At 44.3% G+C, this 27,514-nt stretch overlaps 1 protein-coding gene across 2 annotated transcripts in view; it reads right to left on the bottom strand.

Annotated features, from left to right (window-relative positions):
* Positions 1-24,205, bottom strand: part of FBXO21 (F-box protein 21) — a 37,535-nt gene extending 13,330 nt beyond the window's left edge. The window contains exons 1-9 of one of the 2 annotated variants that reach the window (XM_019753971.2): positions 23,897-24,205; positions 22,897-23,032; positions 20,765-20,859; positions 14,405-14,526; positions 11,841-11,987; positions 11,411-11,547; positions 10,271-10,407; positions 6,597-6,776; positions 5,411-5,543 (exon numbers count right to left, since the gene is read on the bottom strand). In XM_019753971.2, coding sequence (XP_019609530.1) covers positions 5,411-5,543; positions 6,597-6,776; positions 10,271-10,407; positions 11,411-11,547; positions 11,841-11,987; positions 14,405-14,526; positions 20,765-20,859; positions 22,897-23,032; positions 23,897-24,135 — 1,326 coding nt within the window. In that variant the 5' untranslated portion in view covers positions 24,136-24,205. The remainder of the gene's footprint in view (positions 1-5,410; positions 5,544-6,596; positions 6,777-10,270; positions 10,408-11,410; positions 11,548-11,840; positions 11,988-14,404; positions 14,527-20,764; positions 20,860-22,896; positions 23,033-23,896) is intronic. The other variant, XM_019753970.2, reaches the window with a different exon arrangement.
* Between the last annotated feature and the right edge of the window lie 3,309 nt (positions 24,206-27,514).

Genomic DNA, 27,514 nt, shown 5'->3' with positions numbered 1-27,514 from the left:
ATTTTAACTGACAATGGCATTTTATATTCAAGTGGGCAGGGAGAAACCATATCTCTGTGGGATTTAAATGACTAGCTAGTGGAAGCAGAATTCAAGGTTATATTCTTCCTACTGTACCTGGTGTCTCTACAGAAAATCAAATTCTAGTAACGTGAATACACACATGGACATGCAAACACAGTTACATTACAGCCTTAGCAGAGGGCCTCTGACACGTCTGTCTTTTGGAAACAGGCTCTTTCCCTACTTACTGGGTCCTAAGACAGAGCCACCTGGATTCTAGTCCCAGATCTGTAAAACTCACTATTTTTCCCTTTGAATTCATTTATTTGCTTATAATGATGATTAATAACAGCCCTATTTCCTGATAGATTTGGAACCTGTCAAAGTGTGAAAACTACCGTTGTATGCAATGTAAGCTCTTATTCTAAAACCCAATCTTGCCTTCCAGGTTGAGACGTGCAGGGTCTCAGTCTTTACTGAACACTTGTTCTTCACTGGTTGCTGTGCCAAGCCCATCACTTTTTTGTTTCATTTAATCCTCCCAACTTGCAGGTCATCAATATACTATGTTTCATAATGAGCCCAATGGAGAAGCAGACATTAGGCTTAGCGAAGGGAAGTAACTTGCCCGAGGTCATGGGGTTCTGAAGCTGTGGGTGAGGATGGGCCCTGGGGCTAACTCCAAACCCTAGGTCTCACCACCATCACACAAAGCAAGAGTAGGGATACTTTAATGAACTGTTAAGAAAAGTTTCAGACACTTAAAAAATAGAATAGAATTGACACAAAGTACCTCAAACCCAGCTTCCACCACTGTCAGCTGAGAGACAATCCCCCATCCAGCTCCCCCCCCAATAGAGGTCTTTTAACTTGGGGACACTAACAACCTTTATCTTTTGTAGCTAAAAGCACTGGATTTAACAGTAAGCTTCTATTCACTGGGTTTGCGTAATGCATTCCTTGTGTTCCCCTATCAGTTCCAACCAGTGAGGACTAACTAGGCTTCTGCTACATTCCACAGACTCAGCTTCCCCTCCTTCCCTAGCAGCCCCTCCCACCAGCGCAGGGAAACAGGCTTAGCTTGGATTCTTCAAAGAGGTCCCAGTACCAGAGGAGGAGATGAGGCTCAGGGATAATCCTCCCCTCCCTCCCTTGATGTGTGGATGGCAGGGTGAAGGGAGGGGGCAGACACGGAGATGATGTGGTGATATGGACCTCCTGTGTTCCCGAAGGGCAGTGCTGACAGCTGGGGACCGTGATGTGTCCAAACCAATGTCTCGGCCTCGAATCCCGAGTCCATGACTTCTGGGGTACAGATCTCGGAAGAGGGAGCCTATCACTCATGATTGGCAAACCTTTTCGGTAAAGGGCCAGAGGCTAAATATTTTAGGTTTTGTGAGCCATATGGTCTCTGACTCAACTACTCCCCTTGGCTGTTGTAGCTGGAAAGCAGCCAGAGACAAGCAAGCAAATGGACGTAGCTGTGTGCAAATAAAACTTCTAAGACCAGGCTGTAGTTTGCAGGCCTTGCTCTGTACCCTTAACGGCAGGCTCCCCTGAGGCTCTCCCTGAAAGTGCGTGGCTCCATCCTCTGGATGCCCACCTGTCTGTGGGCTCCTCTCCTTTTGAGCCGATGCTGTGCCCCTGCCAAATGTTCTGGGACAGTGGCACCCAGTTCCAGGTCCCATTAAATTCAACATACCCCAAACTGAACACGTTCTCCCTCCCCAAAACAGGTCTGTTCTCCAAATACCCATTTTTCACGTGGCCAGACAGTTGTTGGGAAATCTGGATATCCTCTCAGAGCCTTTCCCCTTAAACACCTACTGTGTGGCAGGAACTATGCTGAGGGCAAGGGGACTAATTCCAGTAAAGAAAGAAACAGCGATGGTCCTCGTCCTTAAAAGGCACAGGCGAGTGGAGCAGGAGGGTCAAAAGGCAAGGGCAGCACAGGAGCAGCACGATGGGAGAAGGGGCCAGAGAGGGGGTGTCAGAGGCAGAAGGGAGCCAGCGATGGAGCTGAGGAACAGAAAAGGTGCCCCAGGCAGAGATGCAGCACGTGCAAAGGACTGACACAAAGGACAGGGACAAATGAAGGAGGAGGTGGTCGTGGCAGCAGAGAGTACAGAAAGAGCAACCATGGGATGAGAAAGTCCGGGCAAGGAGGGCCAGGCCACCCAGGACCTAGGAAGCCACACTAACAAAATGAGCCAGGCTCTCCTAGGAGCCACCACAGGATCCCACGCAGCGAGGGGACGTAACTGAGATGGGATTAAGATCACTGACAACCGTGTATAAAACAGGTTCAAAGGGTCTCAGCGTAGTGGACGGAGAGCACGCAGGAGGCCGACGCAATGACTCAGGAGACAGAGGCACGTGCGGATGTAGGGGCATCTGGACACGCTGCTCTGGAGCCCGGGGTCCAGGCAGGCCCTGAAGTCGCGGGAGAACAGGTGAGGTCAGCTGGGGGAAACGTGCAGAGTGAGAACAAGTCTAGAAACTTCCCTACGGTGTGCAGGTTTAAGGGCGAGTCAGAGGACCAGGAACCAGCAAGAGCCTGGGAACCAGGAAGCACAGAGTAGCGGGAACAGCGCGTCCTGAGTAGCAAGTGGCCCCCACTGAGGAGAAAAGATAAGGAAAGACATGCATCTGGCGGATTTGGCAGCAAAGACAATGGTTTATCAAAAAGGGGTCAGTGGCTTCCTTGGCAAGAGCCGCTGGCGAGAAGCAGGGGTGGCAATGTGTGCCCGTGTTCTGAGGAGTGCGTGGGAGGCGAGGCAGGTGGCCGTCCCACTCGCAGGCCGGCCAGCACGCCAGGATTTCAGCCCTGTGGGGGAAGAGCGATAAGAAGGCAGCCGCAAGGAAATGCCAGCGGCCCGTCATGGGAGTGCTTTTTGTTTTTTTCCCCAAAGATGAGAGAGATTCCGAGTATGTTTAATGCTGACAGTAGACAGTAGAAACAGGGAGTTGAAGATCTAAGAGAAGAAAGGAAAACAGCAATCCCTTCTGGAAGTTGGACCCAGACTTCCAGAAAGGCTGGAGAGTTGGACCCAGAGCACAGGTGGGCTTGCCTTGGAAAACAAGAGGGACATCTTTCCCACTGAAATGCAGAGGAAGATGAAGGGATAACCACAGATCAAAACAGGGACGCAGGTCTGGCAGCAGGAGAACGTCCCTGACTGCTGGCTTCTTACAGACAATCTTGCCTTAGCCCACTGACCCGTGGGGAGGGGGCAGGGAATGCAGCCTGTGGGTGGGCTTGGGTCCATCCATGCCTGTGTGGGAGACCTCGGCAAGTTACCCAACTTCTCAGTGCCTCAGTTTTGTAAAATGGCAGAAAATCAGTAGGGACCCCACAGGGTTGGAAGGAAGTGTTTGGTAAGTGTTATTTAAAAGTTGACCATCACATACTCTCTGCAGCCACAACAACCTCGGATTACTGAGCCCGTGACCAAGTGGACTTGTTTATTTTAGCTCTTTCTGATTTAATGCAACTGAAAACAAGCTTACCTTCTGGTCTTCCCAGCTCGGGAAGGTTTCCCATTTACCTAACCAGGTCAAGCAGATTCTAAGCCCTCCACACACAGATCTCATGCCCTGAAAACTATGTTCTCCCCTCACACACGTACACATTCAGAGACCCTTGTCAAGTGGCTCTCTGCTGCAAACACCGAGCTCACCACCTTTGTGCCGTGTGCTCGCTGTTCCTGCCCGTTGGAGGAACCTACTTTTCTGCCTTCTGAAGTGGTTTCCCATCCTTCCACGCCCACCTCAAACCCTTCTTCCAGAGAGGAGCCTTTTCTAATTACCTAGTACCCCTGGAACCCTCCTCATGGGGAGCCCCTCAGCTTTCCTTCACTGTCTCGGGTGTCGGTTCCCTGGCCAGGGTGTGTGTTGACGGAGGGGAGTCAGCTACACCTTGGGAATGAGCCACTGTCCATCCCTGATCTCTGAGTGGGGGGCGTATCTCTGCCAGGAATAAATGAATGGTTATCACGAGCACATATGTTCTGTGTGTAACACGTCTGGATCTTGTTTTAGTGACATTTGCTTGCCAGGAAGGCAGCCTTGGTCATTCTGTGGACCCCCTGGGGATCCCCAGCAAGCAGTCAGTGGTGGAAGGTAAGGACGCAGAGCTTCTGCAGACTTTCCCCCGCAAAGGAGATGTTAACCTCACCTCTCCTAAGCTGATGGGCCGCTTAAGCATGGAATTTACTTATAAAGAACCTTGCTTTGAAAGGATCTCTGCATTTTATAAGTTATGAAATTCCTGAATGAATCTAAAGTAAAAAGTGACAAGAATTAATTATGCACATCCTAGCATCAAAAATAAAAAAATAAAATTAAGCTGTTAAATCCTAGACCACAGCGTTCTGGGAAGAAGGTGGTAAGTTTGGTGGAGTCTAGATTTCCCCTAACTGTTTGACCAGGTCACATGCCTCTGCTCCCTGGGCCACAGATGTTATCTTTTCTTCAGAGAGGAGTTGAGAGATTTTCCTACTGATGTGTCCTTTCTTAGAATTATTTTAGATCTTCGAAGTTGTGAGTAAAGGAGACAATTTAGATCTAAGCAATGTCAAGTCATCCAGACGATTTACTTTCTCAAGAAAGAGATTCCATCACTCTCTAATAACACGAGCAGATGACTTATGGTGACGGCCCTGTGAGAGCTCAGAATTCACTTCTCTCACCAGGATGCTCTAAACATAATGGATTATTAACACATTCCCATGGAAAAGCAAGGGCGTGATGGAAGCGCCCAGCTGCTCCCGCACTGCAATACACGACTGGATGTAAACATCTGCTACACCCACAGCTCCCTGAGGAGCGCTTCTGACCCCCGACACCGTGACCTTCTGAAAGTGCTTGCTGCTGGCCAAAGGGGCCATTATAAAACTGAGAACTCCAAGTGGAACAGTATCAGATTCAACAGCTTCTCAAAGACATAACTAGTCCTTAATTGGCCCAGCAGCTGGACCCCAACATATCTAGAACTGAATGTTCCTGTGTCAAACAGGGCTGCTTGTGCCTGGTCAATTGAGTTGCTAACAGCACAGCTGGAGAATGAGCATTTCAGGTTCTGTGTTCCCTTGCTGAGTCAGGGTGATGTGGGGAAAACACATCTTTGGGGCACTAGTGGGTGAGTGGCAGGGCAGAACCTGTTGTTTTGGGTACTTACGGCCCTGACCACAAAGAGAATGGGCAACTCCTGGCACTATAACTAGGTTTTTATTAGAATAAAAGGAGACAAAAAAAAATATTTGATTTATGGGTCAAGACTGGGAGACTTTGAACAGATTTGTGTTTATCCCCCATGTTAGTGTAAGGATAAGCCTGGGAGAGCCGCCTTCCAAGCTAGGATTTCCCTCTCTAAGGCAAGTGCAAAGCATCAAAGTAAAATAATTACCTTCTCTGGCCAGATTCCCAGGTGGAAGTAGAGCCTGGCTTGAAGGAGAAGGAGCTGCACCTGGTCCGGGTACATTGCCAGGTACAGGTCCAACGAGTCTCGCAGGAGCTGGTACGACTGGTCGATGCCTTCCCTGGAGGGGAGAGAGAGCTTCGTCTTACCCCGTGGGCTTCTGAGCAAGACCCTCTTTTCCAAGGCTCGGGTTTGAGAAATAACGGACACAAATCCCGTATGTTGATTCTGATACTTCCTCTCTGGTCAGCAAATAGTTACAATGGTCTTAACACACACACACACACACACACACACACACACACACACACACACCAAACATAAATTTTGTACCCCACTTTGGTGATGGGCACTAAACTAAAATCATAAGCATTTTCATTACGTAGTCACCTCAATAACCCTGTACATAATTAAAAATGAATTCTGAATAGGCAGAGTTCAGAGGACCTTTAAAGCAGGGAAACTGTGCTGTGTGATACTGTAACAGTAGCCACAGTTCGCTGAAAGCAGTAGAACAGAACGTACAACACCAAGAGTGAGCGAACCCGAATGTATGACTGTGGGTGACTATGTGCCAATGTCGATTCATGGACCGTAACAAATGTTATCATTTTGGCACAGGACGTTGATTGCAGGGGAGGCTATGTGTGCTCAAAGGCAAGGGAGAGATAGGAAATCTCTGTACTTTCTGCTCAGTTTTGCTGTGAACCTAAAATTGCTCTAAAAAATAAAGCCTATTAAAAAACAAAAAGAATTCTCCCTAAGTGATGCAAAGGTATAAATGAAGCGATGACAAAGCACTTGGACAGGAGAACATCCTGCCCCCGAAAGAGCATCTTTGCACGTCCAGATCATTCCCGTTCCTCATAACGAGAGTCCGCTTATAAATACGGAATGCTTTCGGTATTTATAAAGGACTTGGGCTGTCTGCGTCCACTGCAGAGCTCTCAAGGAAAACTCACTCAGCACATCTTAAATCTGGAAGGCCTTATGTCACAGGAACCAGGTTTTCTCCAAGGTAGGTGACAGCTGTCGAGATCCCCACTGTGCTGCACAGCACACACGGCATTGCCATGTCACAGGGAGGTTCGTTAAATAAAATTCTCTGTAAGGTAACCCAAGCCTTCAAGGACACGCACTCCACACAGGTATCAGAAAACCAAGAAAACCTTACCGCTTGCCCAGGCTTAAAAGGTTTCCCACCATTCGCTGCAGCACCTTCTTTACGTTCACCACCCCATACAGCGCTGCAGTCACATGCTGGCCGATCAAGTATTCGCACTCTTTCACTGTCAGCTGCCTGCCTTTGCCAAAAGCATCGATGTAGATGTAGTCGAAGATGTCCAGGGTGGCCCTATGCAAGGAACAGGAGTCAGCCAGGTCTGATCAGAGCGCAACAAGTCGGTGTAGAAGCCCCCAAGGAGCAGCTCACATCAGAGACTGAGGAGAAACACAGTCGCATTTCTGCTGAAAACATCAAGGCCTTGTCCCAAGTTTAAAACCTGACCCTTTACACGTGCTCTGCTGTGTTAAGACCACCGCACACTGACGTGTAAGATTAAGAGTACTGACGTATGCCATCTAATGTCGTCTTTCGGGGAGACTGATCCTCAAACTCATTGCCTGGAGTATCTATTGGAAGTTCAGCTGATCCCACACACGAGCAGTAGTTAATGTCTGTGGGCCCTGGGACCCGGGCCCCTTGGGGCTACGATGAAAGTTATGGCACGTTGCACAGGTCTTCTGCCCTCAGTTCTGCATCCACGCTCAGGTGGTCACACACCTGCTGAGCCTACCCATGGCCTCAGGCTGGGCACCGGCTCCAGACCACAGGGAGCTGTGTCCCTGGACTCAAGCACACGGCTCCTCCCATGCTCTTGTACCGGGTGGGTGCGCTGAGCAGAGCAGTGAGAGGCAGGCACAGGGAGCCAGGCCTCACTGCATCAGCAAGTACACTCTAGGAGCACTCCTGAGGCACTTAGGTGGGTGTCTGGGCCACAAAGAGCTCTATTGTTTTCCTTGAGCAACTGTTTCACTTTGATCTTATGCCCATTGCAAATCACATGAGAGGTTTTCTGTTGAGCTGCTAAAAAGCCCAGATTTCTTCCTTGAGTCACATTAATAGCCTTCCTTTAGCGAGGCACATATATAAATGTCCCAAAAACAAGGAATGCTCTTCAACTCTTTTTATGAGTCTAGAACCACACATATACACGCACGAATTTATAGGCAAAAATCCTAAATAAAATATGAGCAAATCAAATACAGCAATGTATTTAAAAGAATCCATATGATCAAGTTAGATGCACCCCAAGAATGAAAGGGCAGATGAACATTAAAAAATCTATTTCAGCATAAAAGCACTAAAAAAAACAAACCATAGTAGACACGCAAAATAATTTTAGAAAAAAATAGCTACTGCCAAGTTATTAAAACAACTCTTCGCAAACTAGGAATTTAGAAGGCAATTTTGACAATCCCAATGAAAGTTACTGTCCCCAAACTTCATGCTTGAGGTGAAGTTTTAAAAGGAGTCCATTTACAGTCATATTCAAGGCAAGAGTGCCTGCTATCACTGTTTCTATTCAGCATTTGTACAAGACGACCTAGCCAGCAGAATAAGTAAAAGAAACAAAAACTTATTGAGGCTAGAGAGAAGAAACAACTGTCACGATTCACAACTGTCTATAGAGAAAAGCCAAAAAAGTTGACAAATTATTAACACTAATCACTTATTCAGCCAAGGTGCTGATTACCAGACCTGTATCTAAATTATCAACCATAACCCTGTACAATGTTAATACTTAGAAAACATAATTTTTAAAAATTACCATTTACAACAGCGACAAAAACTTAGGGTACATAGGAATAAATCTAACAAGATGTCAAAGAGCTTGATGAAGAAAACGATAAAATCTTTTTAATGATATTAAAGACTACTTAAATGTATGGGAGATGTGTGTAGACAGAAAGACTCAGAGGCAATATTCCTCACATTAATCGGTGCATACAATCCCAGTAGGCTCTGGTGCTAATCAACATCCACCCAGGGTTTTGAAGGAAGCCGATGAACTGATTCTAAATCTAGATTAGAGCAAAAGGCTGAGAACAGCCAAGGCAATTTGAAGAACTTGATGGGGGTCTCTCACCTACCAGGTATTGGGACCAATGATAAAGGCAGTGAATAAACAATATGGTGTGGGTGCAGGCCCAGGAAGCCAGGAGGAGGCAGCCCAGCTCCTGGTAGCGAGCTGGCTCGCTACCCTCAGGCTCGTCCCTGCCTTTCCCTGAGGTACCAGCTCTTGATGGGTCTCAATCTCAATGTTTGTTTTTGCCTGGGGCCTGGGGTGCTAACAAATTATTTCATTGCTCATTTGCTCGGTAGGGTATGTTCACTGTAGCCTAAGAAGGAAAAATGATTCTGCTACCACATGCAAGTATACCCAGCAATAAGTTACTGTTCTAAATAATATGGTAATTGGTGTTTTAAATGCTTTATATTATGCAGAAATCCCTGGTGGATTGTTACATAAGCATTTAAGAATATATTTTAGAGATATTTGGGGAAATCGGTTGGGTTATTCAGGGAGAGGGAATGGGCCGAAAAAATCATTTTTTGCAATTAAAATTATGGAAAGTGGGTGCCTGCTATCCAAAAAAGAAATCATTGAATACATTTTTAGGAACAGATTACATTTGGAAAAAAGGGAAGCTTGTACCTATTATTTAAGGAAAAATACATATGTAAGAAACTATAAAAATTTGCATGGAAATAACAAATACTTTCAAACTAAACTGGTGGTTACCTCTGGAGAGGAGGGAGAAAGAGATAAGGAAGAATATCCCACAAGTTCCAACTGTATATACATTTTATTTCTTAAGCTAAGAGGTAGAAATACAGAGACCAGTTATACGTTTTTTCTTCGTACGCACCAGCAACTCTACCAGAAGCGTAAAGCAATGGATCATCTCATTTAATCCTCCAAACCACTTTATGAAAAACTTGAGCCCCATTTTACAGAAGAAGAAACTGAGGCGCAAAGGAAGCTACGGTTTGAACCCGGTTTGAATCCAGTCTGACGTCAAGGCTCAGATACTTTCTATTATATGCTCATCACTTCGCCAAAGGGTATCAGAGCTAGTCACTGGGAAGTAGTTTCAAAGAACAGGATGTAATTAAATAACCTAAATAATGGCACATTTAATGAGAAGATATAGCTACCTAGTTGATGAACTATTTCTTTCAGAACAGCTAGACTATAGCTGAAAAGGAGCTTTATGCCCAGGTTTTGTTTTTTTTAAAAAAAGAACAAAACAGAACTTCTTCACCTGGTCTACAAAACGCGCATCAATCACCAACCTTGCCTAATAGGAGTGAGAACGTGAATATTAGCTTTGCACATCAATAAAGAGCTTGGCTGCCCTGTTCTCTCTTCCCCTCTCTCCCGCCCACCCTCCCTCCCCTCCTCTGTCTCTTGTGTGGGGAAGGAGGGGGAGATTTTATGGAAGACTGGAAAGTACGAGTTTAACAACTCTTTGTTCTGATCTGCTTTGGAACAAAGAGACTTTGAGGCCCACACAAGCCCTTGAACTCCTAGTCTGATTCTTTAAAATTAAACTTCTTACTTGGAGATAACAGTAGAGTCGCAGGCAGTGGTGAGAAATACAGAGAGACCCAGAGTGCCCTTCTCCCCCGACCAGATGGTGGAGATGGATACAGTCAGGAAATGAACCGGCCCCGTCACCATGCCAGTTCTCTTTCTAACCTGTTTAGTTACACTTCCTCCCTCCCTCTCAGCACTGTGAGAATGAAGGCTCAGGACCGACCACATGTCATAGATGGCTTACCCTTCTGCACCTTGGCACCACCTTAGTAGGAAGTGACTTGGGAAGTTGACAGGTTCCAGGGGGACCCCCAACTTCCGGGCAATTGTCATGTAGAGAAGGGACATGCTGATTGGGATTCCTGTCCTGCGGATCAAAACCTAAAGGAGAATAAAATGCTTTAGTTACTAGACGTGAACCACCTGTTCTCATTCTTTCAATGCAAATTTCTATCAGGCACCGACTGTGTATCAGGCATGAGACTAGGCTTTGCGGCTTAAGTGGATGAGTATTTTATTTAGTTAGACCTGGGGTTGACACACTCCAGTCCATGGGCCACATCTGGCCCACCACCTGTTTTTGCACGGCCTGTGTAAGAAGAGTTTTAATGTTTAAAAAAAGTCAGAATAGTATTTCATGACACGTGACAGTCATATGAAATATCAATTTCCATGTCTACACATAAAGTTTTATTGGAACACAGCCACAATCATTTGTTTTGTTTTGTATTGTCTGTGCCTCCTTCCTGCTGCAATGGTGGAACTGAGCAGTTAGGACAGAGAGCACACGGCCCCCATCATTTATTGTCTGGCCCTTTACAGAAGAAGTTTACAGACCTGTGATTTAGGTACTCCTTCCAGAAAGAATTTAAGGCCATTTCAAGGAAAAAAAGTGTGTAAGATATGACAAAAGAAATTACAAGTAGCACATAGAGCAACAGAATTAGATATGAAAATGGAGCCAAATAGAAAGCCCATAAAAAATAAACATCAACGACGTAGCTGGTCACGGATTTACTCCAATCTTCCCATAGGCCGGTGCAAAAAAAAAAAAAATGGACTGGATTAGTTTCCTAGATCAGTGTTCATAAGATACAAACTGACCAAACTGGGTCAGAGAAATACCTGTTTCTAATCAGGAATTTGTCTCAAGGGTTTTAGACAGAGGACACTCATGATGAAATAGGCAACACCACAGCAGTATCTTTATACTAGAGGCAAAATGAGTTTCACTGGGTACTGAGAGATCAAAAAGATGTACTACTTGCCTTCAGAAACTGTGCAATTTATCGGAGATGAACTTACACACACACACACATATATATATATATATATATGTCTGTATATATACATACGTAATTATTTCTAATACACCCACAGTTACCTGGTGCACATACAGGTTGAGGGCATTGTAGTAATCCATTCGGTTCCCCTTGAACTTGAGTTGGTCATAAAGGACATAGTTCATAGCATCCAGCACCTGGCTCTGCAGTTCTATCTCCATTATCATGGAGGATTCGCCTGAAACAGAGATCTACTCTGAGGACACAAGCACAAACCAGGCTGCGACCAGTGTCCCCCACGACCCGTAACATGCAAACTGGCCACGCCCCCACAATATTCACCAGGTGTCACCAGTCCAGGATGGAGAAGACAATATGTACTTAAAGTCTTGTACATTATCCAGGGGAACACGGGCTGTGTCCTGAATGGCTTTTTTCTGACATAATGGGAACACACTGCAGAACGTCCTAATAACCAATCACTCTAGGTTTCCCTTTGCAAACACAGTGGGGTCCAAAGCGATTCCACACCTGCCTTGAAGGCCAAGCTGGGGTGACGACTGTTGATGCCACGCAGGGTTTTGCACACGAGCTCCACGATGCTATCAATCTGGACGTGGATGTCTTTGAGGCTGATTTCCGAGAGAGGATTGCAGTACTGGTCGATGTACACGGCCCCTGGACAGCAACAAAAATCAGGCCATCAACTCCTATTTCTACCCTTTTCTGACTAGTTTGTCATTTACCCCAGATGTGTGGGGCCACAGCTCTTTACAACATTCCACCATAAGCTGCGTATCTTGGATGTCAGGCCTGGCTGCTAAGACGCTGAAAAGGAGCAAAAAACATTCTCACAACGAGGGAATCTTACACATCACTAGGTTTTTAAATAAACCAAACCTCTCTCAGAGGTCACGGACTCAAAAACCGTACGTGGCATATTTCGATATTCTATTACAAAGACAAATAAATGCTACGAAGGAGATCTTTTCAAGCTTCTTTCTCCCTTTCTAATTCTTCTATAGTTTGAAACCCAACAACTCTGAAAATTTAAGACAGTTCTTCAACTTAAAAAAGAGTTGAAAGCACTCAACGAAAGATGTGCCATTTCAACAACAAATTATCTCTCTCAGAGGAGAGCCAACAAATGGCCTTTGAAGATAACTGTACTTTTAAATTACATTAACAGTTACATTCAAGGACCCTGCAGCTAAAACGCTGTACAAAGTACACTGGAGACATTGTCTCTTGAAAATCCCCTCTTCACTGCCTTAGGTAATTTTGTAACCAGAGACGGAAGGGCTAACTTCGTCATTTGGCTATAGGACATTTTCTCTTGGAGAATCATTTAAATTCAAGCAGTCTCAAACCAGCTCAGAATCCTGACCCCCTACCCACACCCCAAGGAGTTGAAAGCAGTTGAAAGGGTGTCAAAAGGCCTGGACCCCAGTCCCAGTTTTGCCAGTAGCCAGGGATGGGCTCCTGGGCCTCCTTGGGACGGAGCTTCTTCGCAGAAGGAATTTATGTCACACTTCAAAGTGGATTCCATCCTAATGCTATGATTCCCAGACTTGTCAATGGCATCAGAATATTTACGTCAGTCCCCAAGGATCCAAACCCTGGAGCCTACTTCCATTCACTCAACTACTGAAAAACCTTCAATGGTACCCAATACCGACAACACTGATTTGGAAGGTGACTCAAAAATGATAATATTACTTTATATTTGAAAGATGAAAATGAAGAGCCATTTTCATAAGCTAGGAAAATAAAGCTTGTCAAATCATTCTTGACCGTGGAATAACCAAGGTAGGATGGCTCTCAATTCCAGGATGCGTACGAGGAGATTCCGGGGTGGTGAGAATACTTTCATGAACCGCAACCGATTTTTAATTTTGTTTTGGATGACACTGTAAGACGCTCCCACAAAGGCATTGTGGAGTATATGGCGATCATACAGAAGGACAAGGAACACAAGAAAATCAGTGTCTAGTTGGAGAAACGACCTGTACACACATAAAATAGAAATGACGCAATACAGCTTAGCAGTCAACGCTACTATGAGTTCTGAGGCGAGGAAAATCTGGAAGTGCTGCAGCTGCCAGCGACTCCACGGAAGAGAAACCTGACTGAACTTGGGTGAGCAGGACTGAAGAGGAAATGCAAAGGAAAAGGGAGACCTTGAAGGAGGACGTGCAGCCACGTGTATTTGCAGGGCGCCACTGAGGACAACGGCTTGGAGTTGGGGGAGGACTGAGTTACGGACAGCACTGAAAAGCAGGTAGAAACGTAATGAAAAAAACAGGCACTCAGCTGGCTACAAGGCCTGGGGACAGGGCTGGTTTCATGCTGGACTGGCACTGGTATGTTGGGTGACACGAGGGCAGGAGGGGGTGACGCTCATGACAGCAAGTATTCCCTAGAAAGCTGCTGCTGGGAGAGGTGGCGAGAACGGAGACGTGACTGTGAGAAACACTGGAAAGGAAAAAATGAATCGGGTAAATCTCTGGGAGTAGGGAATGTATTTTATAACCACAACTTATGGGAGTGTTGGTGTAATATGCTAGGAACTTAAGATCGTTTTTTAAAAAATCAAGTCACATTTTGTTCTTGTTCATCTCAGGAGGAACAGCAAGTTATTCCCTTCATCGTGCCTGCCCACTTGACTTCCCTCTCCTCACTTCTCATTAGGGACAGGCACTCACTGATGCACAAGAACATTTCGTCCTCATTAAACTCTAACAGGAGGTTAAGGGATTTGCTCGAGGTCACATGGAGACAAAACTGGACAAATTTATTTCTGATTTGGAAATGATGCCGGAAAGCAAGGAATTAATCTCATTAGCCAAAATTTCAGCTTCAAGCTTTGAACCGATGGTGCATCTTTAGAAAACACTGTCTCTTCAGCTGACAGCTCAAGATTCTGACAGAATTTCAGCTCTGAATCTAATAGTTCTGCCACCTAAACGACCAGACCCTCCAGATGCCCATGTGGCATAGTTCACTTTTCCACTGCTTGTTCATCAGGGAGTTTCCACTCCTGCTCTTAAGGACAACTTAGCTGCCTATCGAAATACCATTACTTAAAGTCTCACCTTCAAGATATGATTCATAGTCATCAGAATGCTGAAGAAAAGCCTTAAGATTATTTAAAATTTTCTGCTGCCGTAGGTAGTAAAGAATTTTTTTTGCGTAGTACTTCCAGGTCAAAGCTTTTCTAGAAAACAAACAAATAAACAAGTCAATAAAAATTAAGATACTAAAACTTTCAGTGATCTATTTCTTACTTCACACTAATCATACCACGTGGAGAGTCTACTTAAACAAGACAAACGTCATTGGTTCACGATCATATAGAGTTTATTATCATGGAAGCAGACAACACAATTTAGGACTTTGCATTTGTAATTGAACAGTAAATCAGCCGTGCTGAAATTCAAGAAACGGTCACCTGTCTGGCTTCAGCTTTACTAAAAGGAAATGAAAGAGAAACCTGAAAAGTTAGGGGAACAGGGGGGAGTCTCAGGAGAAAAGGGTGAGGTGTCTGGCATCCTTTGCTGGCCCCTCCGCAGCTGGCTAAGGGAACTCAGGCCTTGGGCTGCAGCTTTTTTCCTATGCTCACTGCTACGGTGATGTCATCCAGCCTCACAGTTTCATATGTTATTCACACCGACAACCCCCGATGTGTTCTTCAGAACAAATTTCTCCTCTACACTCTAGACCTGTATATCCGACCGCTACGCCACATCCCCCCCTTGGGGATCTGGTGAGCACTGAATGTCCTTCCCCTCCTGGAGCCATCGTGAGGTCAGATAAAGGCAGCTCCATCATTCCAGTCAGGCCCCCAACCATGGAGTCACCTTGGACTCCTGGCTTTCTCTCAGAAGCCACGTCCCATCCACCCACCAGTGTGCTAGCCGGCATGTGAACACCTCTCACTAACTCATCTAAGCCACCATCGCCTTTTGTCTGTATCATAGCAAGACCCTCCTCAAGGAGTGAGCTTCCTGCTGCGAACCTTGCCCCTCATCGCCCATGCTCAGTACAGCAGCCAGTGCTCCAGTGAACATGTTAAATCATAGCACAGAAATTCTCTGCTGCCAATTCTTCAACGTTTCCCGCTGTGCTCAACGTCCTAATGATGACGTAAACGGTCCCTTCCACTCCCGCCCCCTAACCTCTCTGCCCTCAATTCCTACTATTCCCACCATCAGTCCAGTCACCAGTCACCGGGCGTCCCTGCTGTTCTTTCATGCCTGGCTGCTGCTCAGCTCACCTCAGGCCATGGCACTCTCCGTTCCTCCTGAGGAACGTTCCTTCCCCGGAGCTCTGCAATCTGTGTCCTTATCTCCTCTTAAGTTTATGATTCAAACGTCCCCTTGAGTCAGGTCTTCACCCACCACCCTATTTACCCCCCACCCCCTGCCCACCCAGCTTCTTCCCTGATTAGTATTTCTCTATAGCAGTTCTCATTTTCTAGTGTAATAAATACCTTAATTTGTTTAGTGCCTATCTCCCCCATGGAGTGTAAGCTCCGAGAAGGTAGGGTTTTTGTGTTGTTCACTGCCTAGAATAGTGTGTGGCAAGGAGACTCCCGATAAATACTTGCTGGGTAAATGAAATTCTTCACCAAATCTCCCAAACACACACAGGGATCACGGCAAGTAGGAAGGAGACAGTGTTGAACTATCTGCCTGATTTCACAAAGAAACAAAGGACTCTCAAGCTTCAGGGAGTAAATGAAAATTAGCAGAGCCAGGTTTTACCATCTTTCTAACCTTTGAGGTGCACAACATATCAATCCAGACAAATCACTTGAAACAAATGAGTAGCTTAATTATTGTAAGGCCAACACCCTGTCCTTCACTCAGGCCAAGAAACAACTCTGCAGACACCCCAGAAGCCCTGCGTGGCGGGGCCGTCACCTCCCATCTATAATAACCCCCGTCTATGCCTCCCGGTCATCACTACCTTGCTTTTCTCTAGTTTTCACCAAGTCTGCGTCCCTGAACACTCTAGACCTGTCTCTTTCAATGCTGTTGAAGTCTCTCAATCTACAGGATTCCCCCCCATCTTTCTCCCCCGGCCTTTTATTTGTTGAAGAAACCTGGCTGTTTGACTCGAAAGTGTCCTCGAGTCTGGATTCTAGGATAGTAGACGGCATCATGTAGTCTAACGTGGTCCTCCGTCTTCTGAATTTTCTATAAATTGGATGCAGAGGCTTGATCACATGCGGATGTCATTTACTTAGGGAGACTGCTTCCTAGGTGGCAGCGGGTTCTTCAATCAGGAGGCAATCTTGCCTTGTTTCTTTTTGTGATGTGAGCTGTCGCTGCTGCTCAGTGCCCAGGTCCATTAATTCATTAGCGGTTACAAAGGAATGATATTTTAATTCAACCAGCGCTTCTTCGTTTATTAGCTAGAATACTTCTATAAAGAATAATTTCTCCTTATCTACTACTTGGCCCCCCAATGGCATAATATATTAGAGAGGCCGGATAAATGCTCATTTCTTTCATTCATCGTTTTTAGAGTAAAACTTTAGGTTGTTATTTTCCTCCAAAGGTGACCAAGTAGCTGTTGTTAAATATTATTATGAACTCACGGAGCTAAACATATTTGATTATTTCTGTCCATTCTAGTTCTTATCCACAGTCATGCTCCCCTCGTCCCATTTTGGGCCAATCGAAGCCTCTTTAGTTGGCCCCGCGGACTTCTGACATGAAGTATTGCTACTTTCCTTGCTAGCCGGTTCCAGGCTTCCAAGATGCTCCAGGCTCATCTTTTACATCTCCTGTATCGGACCTAGAATCAGCCATTTCTCCAAACACTTTGGCTTCTCTCACGGGAAATGGCATGATCATTCCCATTTGCTTGGTTATTGTTTTAAGCCTTTCCAGTGGACAGAGATAGGAAGTATGGTGTATGTATGCGTGCACATAAAGACACACCCCCCTCTACATATGTTTAAATATAAGACAGCTCATGAGTTGATACTGAAATTTCCCATTCAAATTCAGAACTTAACAGTTTTTACTTTCTTCTATTTTATATCTGTATCTTTTTTTTCTTCCAGAAGCATCCTGCTTCTCCAGTTACATAATCAGTTGACCCTTGAACAACAAGGGGGTTAAGGGCACCAACCGCCGCAGCAGTCGAAAATCCACCTATAACTTAAGTTGGCCCTCCACAAACACGGCTTCCCAACTGCCTGTTGACCCTTGGACCACACGGGTTTGAACTGTGCAGCTCAAATGAACTGCAAAGGTCAACTGAAAACAATCTGTGTATCAAGTGGACCTGCACAGTTCAAACCCGAGTTGTTCAAGGGTCATCTGTACTCATCTGCTCTATTCCACTCACTCCCTCTCTCCAAACCACACCAGCCTCAGAATAACAAGACTAATATTCTTATCACCTTGATGATTACCAAAAAGTTAAATATGTCACTTGTGTTCTCCCCCATTCTCTGCTCGTTTTTTTCCCAACAACTTTATTACCTCTACATTGTCAGGGCTTATAGCCATTATATAAATACTTTCTACCCTACTAACTGTCATTTGGATTTAATTCTACAAGTAAACCAATATTTAATGCTCATCACTGGTTCTTATGTCAATGTCTCTGACTATTTGGTTGTTTAAAGCTCATTTTCTAGCAAATTTCTCAGGAAGGGCTCAAAAGTCCCCAAGTTCTTGCAAGCTGGTAAGTTTGTCTGAGGCCTTTATACTTGGAAGTCAGTTTGGCTGGATATAAAAATCTGTGGCTGACATTTTTGATCCTTATGTATCTTAAATATGTTACTCTTTGTTCCGTTGTCACAGAGCATTGCTATTGAAAAGTCTGATGATATTCAGATTTTCTTTCCCTCATGACTTTTTTTTTTGTTTTTTTTGCTTGGATGCCCAAGGGACTTTTCTGTCTTTAAAATCAGTAGTTTTATTGAAATATGTCTCAGTGTTGGTCATTCTGGGTCAATTTTATAAGGTACTATGTACCCTTTAATATGCTGTTTCACATCTTTATTGCGGAATGTACTCTCTTTCAAGATCACATAGAAAACACCACAAATGCATTGTTTTCAAACATCCAGGGACTGGTGCTTTATAGAAACTACCTTTCTTCCTTCCTAAGCTTTCCATATCCAAACAAGCACTTGCCAGGAATGAAGACAAATAGGGTCCTTCATGAAAACTGGCATCCAAAATATTTACAAATGTGAGAATACCCCTTGTTATTTAAAAACGACACTGTTTTAGGCTCAAAATATATATCAGGCCAAGGGGTAACATATCTATATTTCTAAAAAGACTGTAACAATATATGTTTTTACTGGCTGTGCATATTCAGTCTCTTTTGCCAATCTGGTAAGTAAAAGAGCAGTATTTCACAGTTTTAACATTTCTTTGAAGAGAGAATTTAAAGGTCTTTTTACATGATTACCAGCCATTTAGATTTGCTGTTTGGTGGATATCATCCTCCTATCCTTTGGACATTTTTCAATTTCCTCTTGGAAATTTTAAGACATTGTTTATGGTTTCTTTGGTCATACAGAAGTTTACTTTTTAATTGCAAAATCGTTTGTCCATATTCTTTTATTGCTTCTGCATTATTGGTCTTGGTTAAGGAAGTCTCCCTAGATTGTACACAAAATCTCCTATTGAGGGATTTTCATTGTGATAAAATTTAGGTTGTTTAGTCTTTTGGGATTTATTAGGTTGGTGCAAAAGTAATGCAGTTTAAAAGGTTAAAAATAACTGCAAAAACTGCAATTACTTTCACACCAACCTAATAGTTTTTATATATGATGCAAGCTTTATTTTCTTCCAGATGGATAATCAGTTATGTCTAATACCATCTATTAAATAGTCCATCTTTTTCCCTCTGAGTTTAAATATATTATCTTTTATGCTGGGACATGTTTCTGAATTATCCTTTGCCATGGATGTGGCTATTAATTTTCACTTCAACACTGTATTGTTTTCATTACAGGTAGCTTTACAATATGTTCTAATATGTAGTGATGCAAGTTTCCCATTGTGGTTATTTCAAAATTGTTTTTTTCTGGCTTTTCTTGTGATTTTCTTCTTCTAGACAATATTATCCAATTAAGACACACATAAAAAAACTCTCCTCTCCCAAAACTCCTGTTGGAGCCTAACTCAAATGGCCATAGGTTTATGTATTAATTTTGGAAGAACTGACGTTTTTATAATGGTCAGTCTTCCCATTCAAGACTCTTATTTTATGTTTTTTCAATAATATCTATAGTCTGACCTAGGAAGCCTATTCCCAGGAACTTTTTACTGAGAAAAGAAACCACCAAAACATCACCCTCCACAGTAACACAATAATGGAGAAGAAAACGGTTACTCAGCAATAGAGGGGTGGTTAAGTAACTTATGGTATATACTACAAAACAGTATTTTTTAATTAAACAATAAACTCAGTATGTTACACTTATGTATTTCAAAGTATGTGTATATATATGTAAAAAAGACAGGTCAGCTTTTATTTTTAAGGCTGCACAATACTGTTAGATCATACTCCAATTCATTTATAGATAAACCAAAATAGAAACAGAAAAATGACCTCTGCATCTGAATTCCTCCGAGGCCTAGAACAGTGACACATCCTACCTCTCCCCTACAGTTGTTCCACTGATAGATAAGTGTCATCCCTAAACTGCCTTAAAAACAAGAAAAATATCTTATGCCTTGTTTGTGAGGTATTTCCCAATAACCTCTCTTAAGGAAGACCCTAAACTAACATTCTTATCTTTCATCCCTTGCAAAGTTTCCAGAACTTTTAGAGCAGAAAATCTTTCTCACAGGTAAGTTAGGCTGGAAGCAAGTCATTTTTCAGGCAAACTGGAAATTAACCCCCACAGCAGAAAATAGGAGTCATAAAAATTTTAAAGCAACAACCAAGAGATAATGGATCCTTCTCGATCAGGAAAGATAAAAGAATGGCTCAACCAAATATCTCTAATGTTTGTGGCCAAAGTAAGATTATTTCTTCCCCAAATTCAGAAACTGTAACAAATTATCCATTAAATTAAGACATGCCCCAAGAATTTTTTTTTAAAATATTCAATGCATGATAGGCAAATCTGGTGGTGGTAGGCAGAGGGCATAATAAAGGAAGGATAATTTATGTTACCTAAATGACATAATAGACACAAGTGCCCAGAGCACCGTATTTGACCCACAATAGGACTAAATACATACGAGTAATTCTCTTTTCTTTCCAAAAGGATTTTTGCATGGTTTCTTTAAATGTCAATTGTCTCAGTACACAGAATTTTAAAATAAATATAACTGTAGCAACACATGAAATATTTGGAAATACATGTCCCATGGTTTGGCCACATACAAATTACAGCAATTAATTCTGGGGTTATTATTAAAACAAATGAACAAACCAAAAAAATCCCTGCTGTAACCATGGCTTACCTTCCTTCCATGTTTAGGATACACACCAGTTCATCCTCAAAAAATATCTCTGGTCCCTCAAGATTCTCAATGTCACTAAAACCATTACAAGGGACCTATGAAGAAGAAAGACATATACAAACAGGCCTCAATAACGAGTAATGATGTTGTCGTCACTGTCATACACAAATCTGAGTGGCAAAGAAAGATGGTCATTTCCATGGAAGTGGTTAACAGCTATCCTATATTATTTTGCACCACTTACCATGGGTGGAAAGTAACATGCAAAGTAACAATAATTTGTTTAAATCTTGTTGTTAGTTGTAAATTAATGATAGTTTCATATACTGAAATTTCTGAAACTGATAACTCAAGAATTCTAATGGGAAGAAAAATAGCTCTGAAACAAGAACTAGAAATTGTAACAGCTATATACGATGTCAGGGGGGCAGTAGATTGGGGGAGGGGAGTTATCACTTTGTTAGGGGTGCAAATGTCTATTACATTGTTTTGTACACCTGAAACTAAGAAAACAAACAAACAAAAAACCAAGAACTAGAAATATAAAATTTCCGAATTCCCAAGAACTACTTCCTGTAGGCTATGTTGTACTCAAGGAGGGAGGGGCCGGAGAGAGAAGTCTAGTGCGTTGGGCAACTCAACCCACCAAGCATGTTTTGTATGTTTTCTCCTCTATAAACCGAGGTGGTGGTACCAAATAAGCTTTAAGATCCCCTCAGTTTAAAATTCTACCACTTCTGCCACTTTTCTTTCTGAAGGTAGCCAGGGAATTTCATGTCAACCTGTGTGCACGCAGAGAACACAGGAATACAAGGGTCCTGAGCCAAAGTCGTCACCCACCCACAGATCAATCTTAAGTACACTCCTGCGTTGTTCAAAGTACTTGACATACTTCTAATTAAGCAGTAGTATCAGGAAAGAGGGAGCTAAGGAAGAAACATAACAATTCATTATTATTAGACAAAGGCACAGGCTGTTAAAAATGCAAACAAAACCAGCTGGACTAGAAGCAGAGGTTGCAAACTAGCAGCCCGTGACCAAGTGCATCAAACACATCCAGCATCCAAATATATGTGTGTGCAAACACGTTTAAACCAGTTATTTAACATCTGTGATTATGCATGCTTTCAGCTAGGGCATGGCTTTTCCAAGTAGAAAATAAACTTTTTCCATTCTAACATTAACATTTATTTATAGAGATGAATTGCACTAAGGAATACCTAATTTTATTCTCCACAGAAGAATATGTTCAAATTTGTCCAAAGTTCAAAATTTGAATGTTCCCTTTCAAAACTTGAAAAGCTTTGAAAATATTTCAAATGTATGAACTCAAGTAAAAGTAATTAAAATTAGAAAATAGGACTTAATCTTCAGTAAACCTGGAGAATAAAATAAGTAAGACTGGCTGTATTTCTAGACCCCCCAATCAGAAATAAATGTAAAATATTGGTGTGGACTATTTTCCAGAGTTACAAAAAGTTAAGAATCAGGACCTGTGAATGCTTTGTGTTAAGTAAAACAAAAACAAAACCATGCAGTTCAGCAATACTTAAAAAAAAACAAAAACAAAAAAACTTTTCAGGGATAATAAAAATAAGACAATTTAATTGAGGGAGCAATAATTTTGATTTACAGATAGCTTTTAATCTTGTTAGCTTAAATAATGCAGTTCACAACTGGTTAGAACCTGCAAAGCCAGAGAGATAGAACCATATTCATCTCGTCAAGCCTTCTGGGAAAACAACTGGGTGAGATTTGTAGTGTTCAATCATCAATGATCCCCCTAATCATGTGGAGGCTGCAAAAAAATATGGCTAACCCACTTGAAGAGAAATAACGCTGAAGAGAAAAAAAATCCCTCTACATTGTGCTGCGGGGCCCTCCCTCCTTTTCCACCCCCATTCTCTCTCTGGCTTTAGAAAAGTAAAGCTGGCAGGGACAAATGGCTTCATGTTGTTGGATGGGAGGGAAAGGACACAATGACTCTTGCAGCCATCTAAGTGAGTAAGGGATTGTGAGAGCACTGAAAAGGGAGATATCAAAAAAGAGCTGGATGAGCTAATGCCTACAAACCCAGACACACACACACCACGACCAGGCAAAAGCTTAGAGCCACATCAACAGATCCTTACATGCTCTGAAAAGAATCTCTTTGAGAACGAGGCTACAATCTTCCGGGCTTCTAACCCCGCTTTTTGCCGAACTTTATACTCCTCCAACCAATTGACGTAGTCGGTGGGGCTGTAGTGTTTCATAAGGGAAGGCCACCTACAAGGAGAAAAACACCCCCTCAGCTTAACAGAGATTCAAAGGCAGGCAGGCAGGAATCAAAGGCAGCCTTGGAAAACAGGGAAAGCAGTACGGTTTAGTGGTCAAGGGGCCCTGGTGATGGACCTAGTTCAAATCTCCACCCAACACACACGCACTCGCTCACGGAGTGACCTTGGCATTGCAATATGAATGCTTGTGTCTCCATTCCATCTATAAAATGGGGACAATTGTAGCGATAATATAATAATAGTGATGACAATGACAGTTAACATTTCCTGCGCGCCTCCTAAGAGCTGGGCCCTTTGGCAAACGCTCCCTACACATCTCATTTAATAAGCACAGTCAAAGGTAGGTCTAATTATCAGCAAAGTCGGTGAATGAGGCTCAAAAAAGGGAAGTCTACCCACAAGGTCATACGGCGAATATGCCAGGGCCAGATTTTACCCCGGGTCCACACCGAAATCTGTGCTTCTCAGCCACCAACCAGGGGATGCTGCGCCCGCTTCCTCTAAGGGCTGTTACGATCCCTGCATCACCAGATCCATGTAAACATTTTTGCACAGTGTCGGGCACAAAAGAAGCGCGCAGAATGGATTAGCTGTGATACTACCGTCGTCATCCGTTAGGGAGGGCCCGGCTGCTGGGCGCTTCGCGATGCGCAATTTGGGCACCGGAGGGTCCGCGCGGCACGGACCCCAGGGGCCGGCGGCCTGGAGGCCTTTGTCTGTCGGTCCACGGGAAGGGGTCTGGGGGTGACATCCGGGGTGGGGTTCGCGCGCGGGCCAGGAGGCGGCGGCTCAGGCCAGCCATGCCCGCGTCCCGAGGGCGCAGAACCAGGGCACGAGCGGGCGGCAGGCTCACCTCACCCGGAACTGCTCCTTCCACACCTTCCCGCTACTCTGGCACAGCTCGCGCAGCCGCCGGCAGGTGCTGGAGACGCGGCTGATGTCCGCCGCCGACAGGGAGCCGCTGCACAGTATGTACTCCAGCACCTCGCCGGGCAGATTGACGAGGCAGCTGAGGCCCGCCGTCTCCGGCGCGGCCTCCTCCGCCAGCGCCTGCACCACTTCCATCGCGCTGTCGACCGCTGCTGCCGCCATCTTGTCCGCGTACCTGGGGCCGCTGTGCGCGCGCGCCGGGGGAACCCCACTTCGCTCCGCCCACCTGCCCTGAGGGGCGGGCCCAAGGATTGCCCTGCCCACGCCGGGAGCTACACCCCCTCTGCCCAGGGTACTTGCGGGGACTGTGCCTTGGCGAAGGGAAAGAAACGCGTTTTGGAAAGTAACTGGGCTGTGGGCCTTGGAGCCGTGGACCAACAATGACAACATCCATCTTTCTTATAGTGCTTGGCGCTTCCTGTGCATGAGCTCGTCGAACCTTCCCAATAACCCTCTTAAACCATTATTGTCTCCAACCTACGGATAGAAACTGAGGTTCAGGGAGATAAACAGACTTGCTCAGAGCCCCTTGTTCTAGATGCTAATCCAGATCTGCTTGACCATACTAACATGCTGTAATCACAAACTTAATATTCTTGAGTAGATGCTGTGCCAACCACTTTACATGCCTTCCTCAAGGACTCCTCATTTGGGCCCTCTATGGTAGGTACCATGTTTGTACCCATTCTACAGATAAGGAAAACAAGGCTCAGAAAGTTGGGAGTCACTGGTTCAAAGTCGTAGAGACAAAAAGTGGTAGATTTGAATTCTCAAAGCAGAAGTTCCCACTCAGGTGTGAGTGGGTACTCTTTTCAGTGTCTGCCCTCGTAAAAGAAAACTCAGGTTCATTTAGTGCCAGGCACTGTGCTTTGTCCCCTGGGGATACAGAGGTGAGTAAGATGGTGTGCTTGCCTCTCAGGAGCTCCAAGTCCAATTAGGGCGGGAGGTAGCGGGGACACACAGGTACAGAACAATCTGTTGTCAGTACTGTTGTCCTGATTGAAGGGCTCACTAATGTCCTCCTCCTCAACCTGGAATCATCAGAATGCCCTGACACAGTTGAACTAATAACTGTTACTTTCCGTGGATGTTGTTTTGCCATCCATGACTCTCTCTTGCCCTTAGGGATCTGAAATCCCTAACATTGTTGCAAAGACACAGACCCCTATCTACCACTCCAAGCCTGTCTGAAGACATTCTTTCCTTCACTAACCCTATCCCAGCCAGGCTGATCTCTTTCCTCCCACTTCTGGCCTTCACATGTGTACTATTCCCACTGCCTGGAATGCGCTTTATGCCGGCACTCCCTCCTTCTGGCTGCTCTCCTCTTCCTCCCTTCTCTCATCCCAGCCCCAGAGCCAGACATGGCGCCTTTCCAGCATTTTGCAGTCATGTATTTATTTACTTAATTGATAACTGTTCAACCTGCATCTTTCCTACTAGATCAGAAGCAACTTCAGGATCAGGATTGTCTGGATGCCCAGTTACTTTTCACAGGCTCTGCTCACAGCAGATTCTCAATAATTATTTGCTGATTACAGTTATCTAACCAGTTGTTTACAGCGACTTACTTAGCCTTTCTGAGGCCCAGTTTCTCATCTGTAAAATGGGGATAATAATAATAATGTTGGCCTCCTGGGACTGTTGAGAGAATTAAATGAGTACGTTTATGTAAAGTGCATATGTACTGTGCCTGACACACAGAACACACTTGATAAAAGTGTGTTATGGGGGAATGGGAAGAAACTGCTTAATGGGCTCAGGTTTTTATTTTGGATTGATGAAAATATATTGGAACTAGACAGAGGTGATGGTTGCACAGCATTGTGAATGTACTAAAATGCCACTGAATCATTCACTTTAAAAAAATTGAGTTTCATGTTATGTGAATTTCATCTCAATAAATGTGTTTGAAACTGTGTTACTGCCTATATTCGTTTGCTAGAGCTGCCATTACAAAGTGGCACAGACTGAGTGGCTTAAACAAGACAAAGTTATTTTTTCACAGTTCTGGAGGCCCAGAAGTCTGAGATCAAGGTGTCGGCAGGGTTGTTTTTTTCTGAGGCCTCTCCTTGGTTTGTAGATGGCTATCTTCCCTCTGTGTATTCACGTGGTGTGTGTGGGTGTGCTTGTGGGGGTCCTAACTCTTGTTCTTATAAGGACACCAGTCCTATTGGATCAGGGGGCCACCCTAATGATCTCGTTTGACCTTAATTACTTCTTTAAAGACCCTGTCACCAAATACAGTCACATTCTGAGGTCCTGGGGTTAGGGCTTCAAAATAGGAATTTGGGGCTGGGGCGGGGGTACAGTGTTACTGCAGCTGCTGCTACTATGGTCATTAAAACAGAAAGATTTAGAGTAGCCCCTGGAGTCTGGCAGATCTGGGCTAGATCCTGGACCTTCATGCCTCTGAATTCAGTGGGCGTTTCCTGGCCTTGTTTTTGCCTTCCCCACAGCATCAGCAGACATTGTTTACCATGCTGTTTCTTCTCAAAAAGGCTGACTCACCTTGGCCTCTGTGGCCCTAACCTCTCTTTAGGGATGTTCCCTGTCAGTCTCCTTTGTGGTCTCACCCAGATGGTACATGTTAGGGTACCATGGGGCACAGCCACAGGCCCCTTCTTTCAGTTTCTCACCTCTGTCTACATCTAGAATGACAATCCAAGCTCAACTAAAATGTCCACATTTCTCTCTGGCCCAGCTCATTCCTCTGAGGTCCAGCCTTGCTTAGCCAACTGCTCATCTGACATTTCCTTTGGGCCCCTGAAACTGAACTTATCTGGGACTGAACTTACATTTCCCCCTCCCCACTTACCTTGTCTTCTCCCAGTGGTTCCTGCCTTAGGAAAGGGTGCCACTCCATCTATTACTGCAAAACCGGAATTCCTCGCCTTCTTTGGCACCTCACCATCCAAAGGGTCCCTAGCAGTTAATATCTTTGTGCTTTGGTTTTCTCACCTATAAAATGGGGATAACAATAGATCTTCCTATTAAATGAAAACATATATCAGTTACTGTTGCTGCCTTGCTCTCAACCACTGTAGATACTGTACTTACCTCTGTCCGATCCTGCAGGGCCTGGAAAGATGGTTAGGATTTTATCGTAAGTGTGCTGGGAAGCACTATCCATGTTCAAATGCCCAACAGAGGTTAAGTTCTCTGTGCCTCTGTTTCTGGAACAGAGAAGCCATTTTCTAAAAGATCTTAATATTTCTTAGATTTGTCTCGGCTGATACTGTCCCAGTACACGTCTGCACTGTGGTTCCCAACTGTTCTCATGGCGTCTGCCCTGGCCCTGAGAACACTCAGACATTGATAAACAGCTTGCAACCTGTTAGGTACAAGGCAGACCCCACAGCTGCACAAGTGATCGGTAAGCCATTCTTATGAAAGACTATTGCTTTCTTATCAATGATGTACTGGCCTTCATTCTTTCTTCCTGTCTTCTGACCAAAGATGCTGTCGGGAAAAAATTAAAATCTCCTGCCAATCTAGAAAATCCTTGCTGCCATTGTAGTAAAGGAAAACAGTTTTCTTT

Source organism: Rhinolophus sinicus, linkage group LG16, assembly GCF_036562045.2.
Source record: "Rhinolophus sinicus isolate RSC01 linkage group LG16, ASM3656204v1, whole genome shotgun sequence".
NCBI lineage: Eukaryota > Metazoa > Chordata > Mammalia > Chiroptera > Rhinolophidae > Rhinolophus > Rhinolophus sinicus.
Note: the sequence above shows the minus strand (reverse complement) of the source record. Positions and strands in the feature narration are given on the sequence as shown.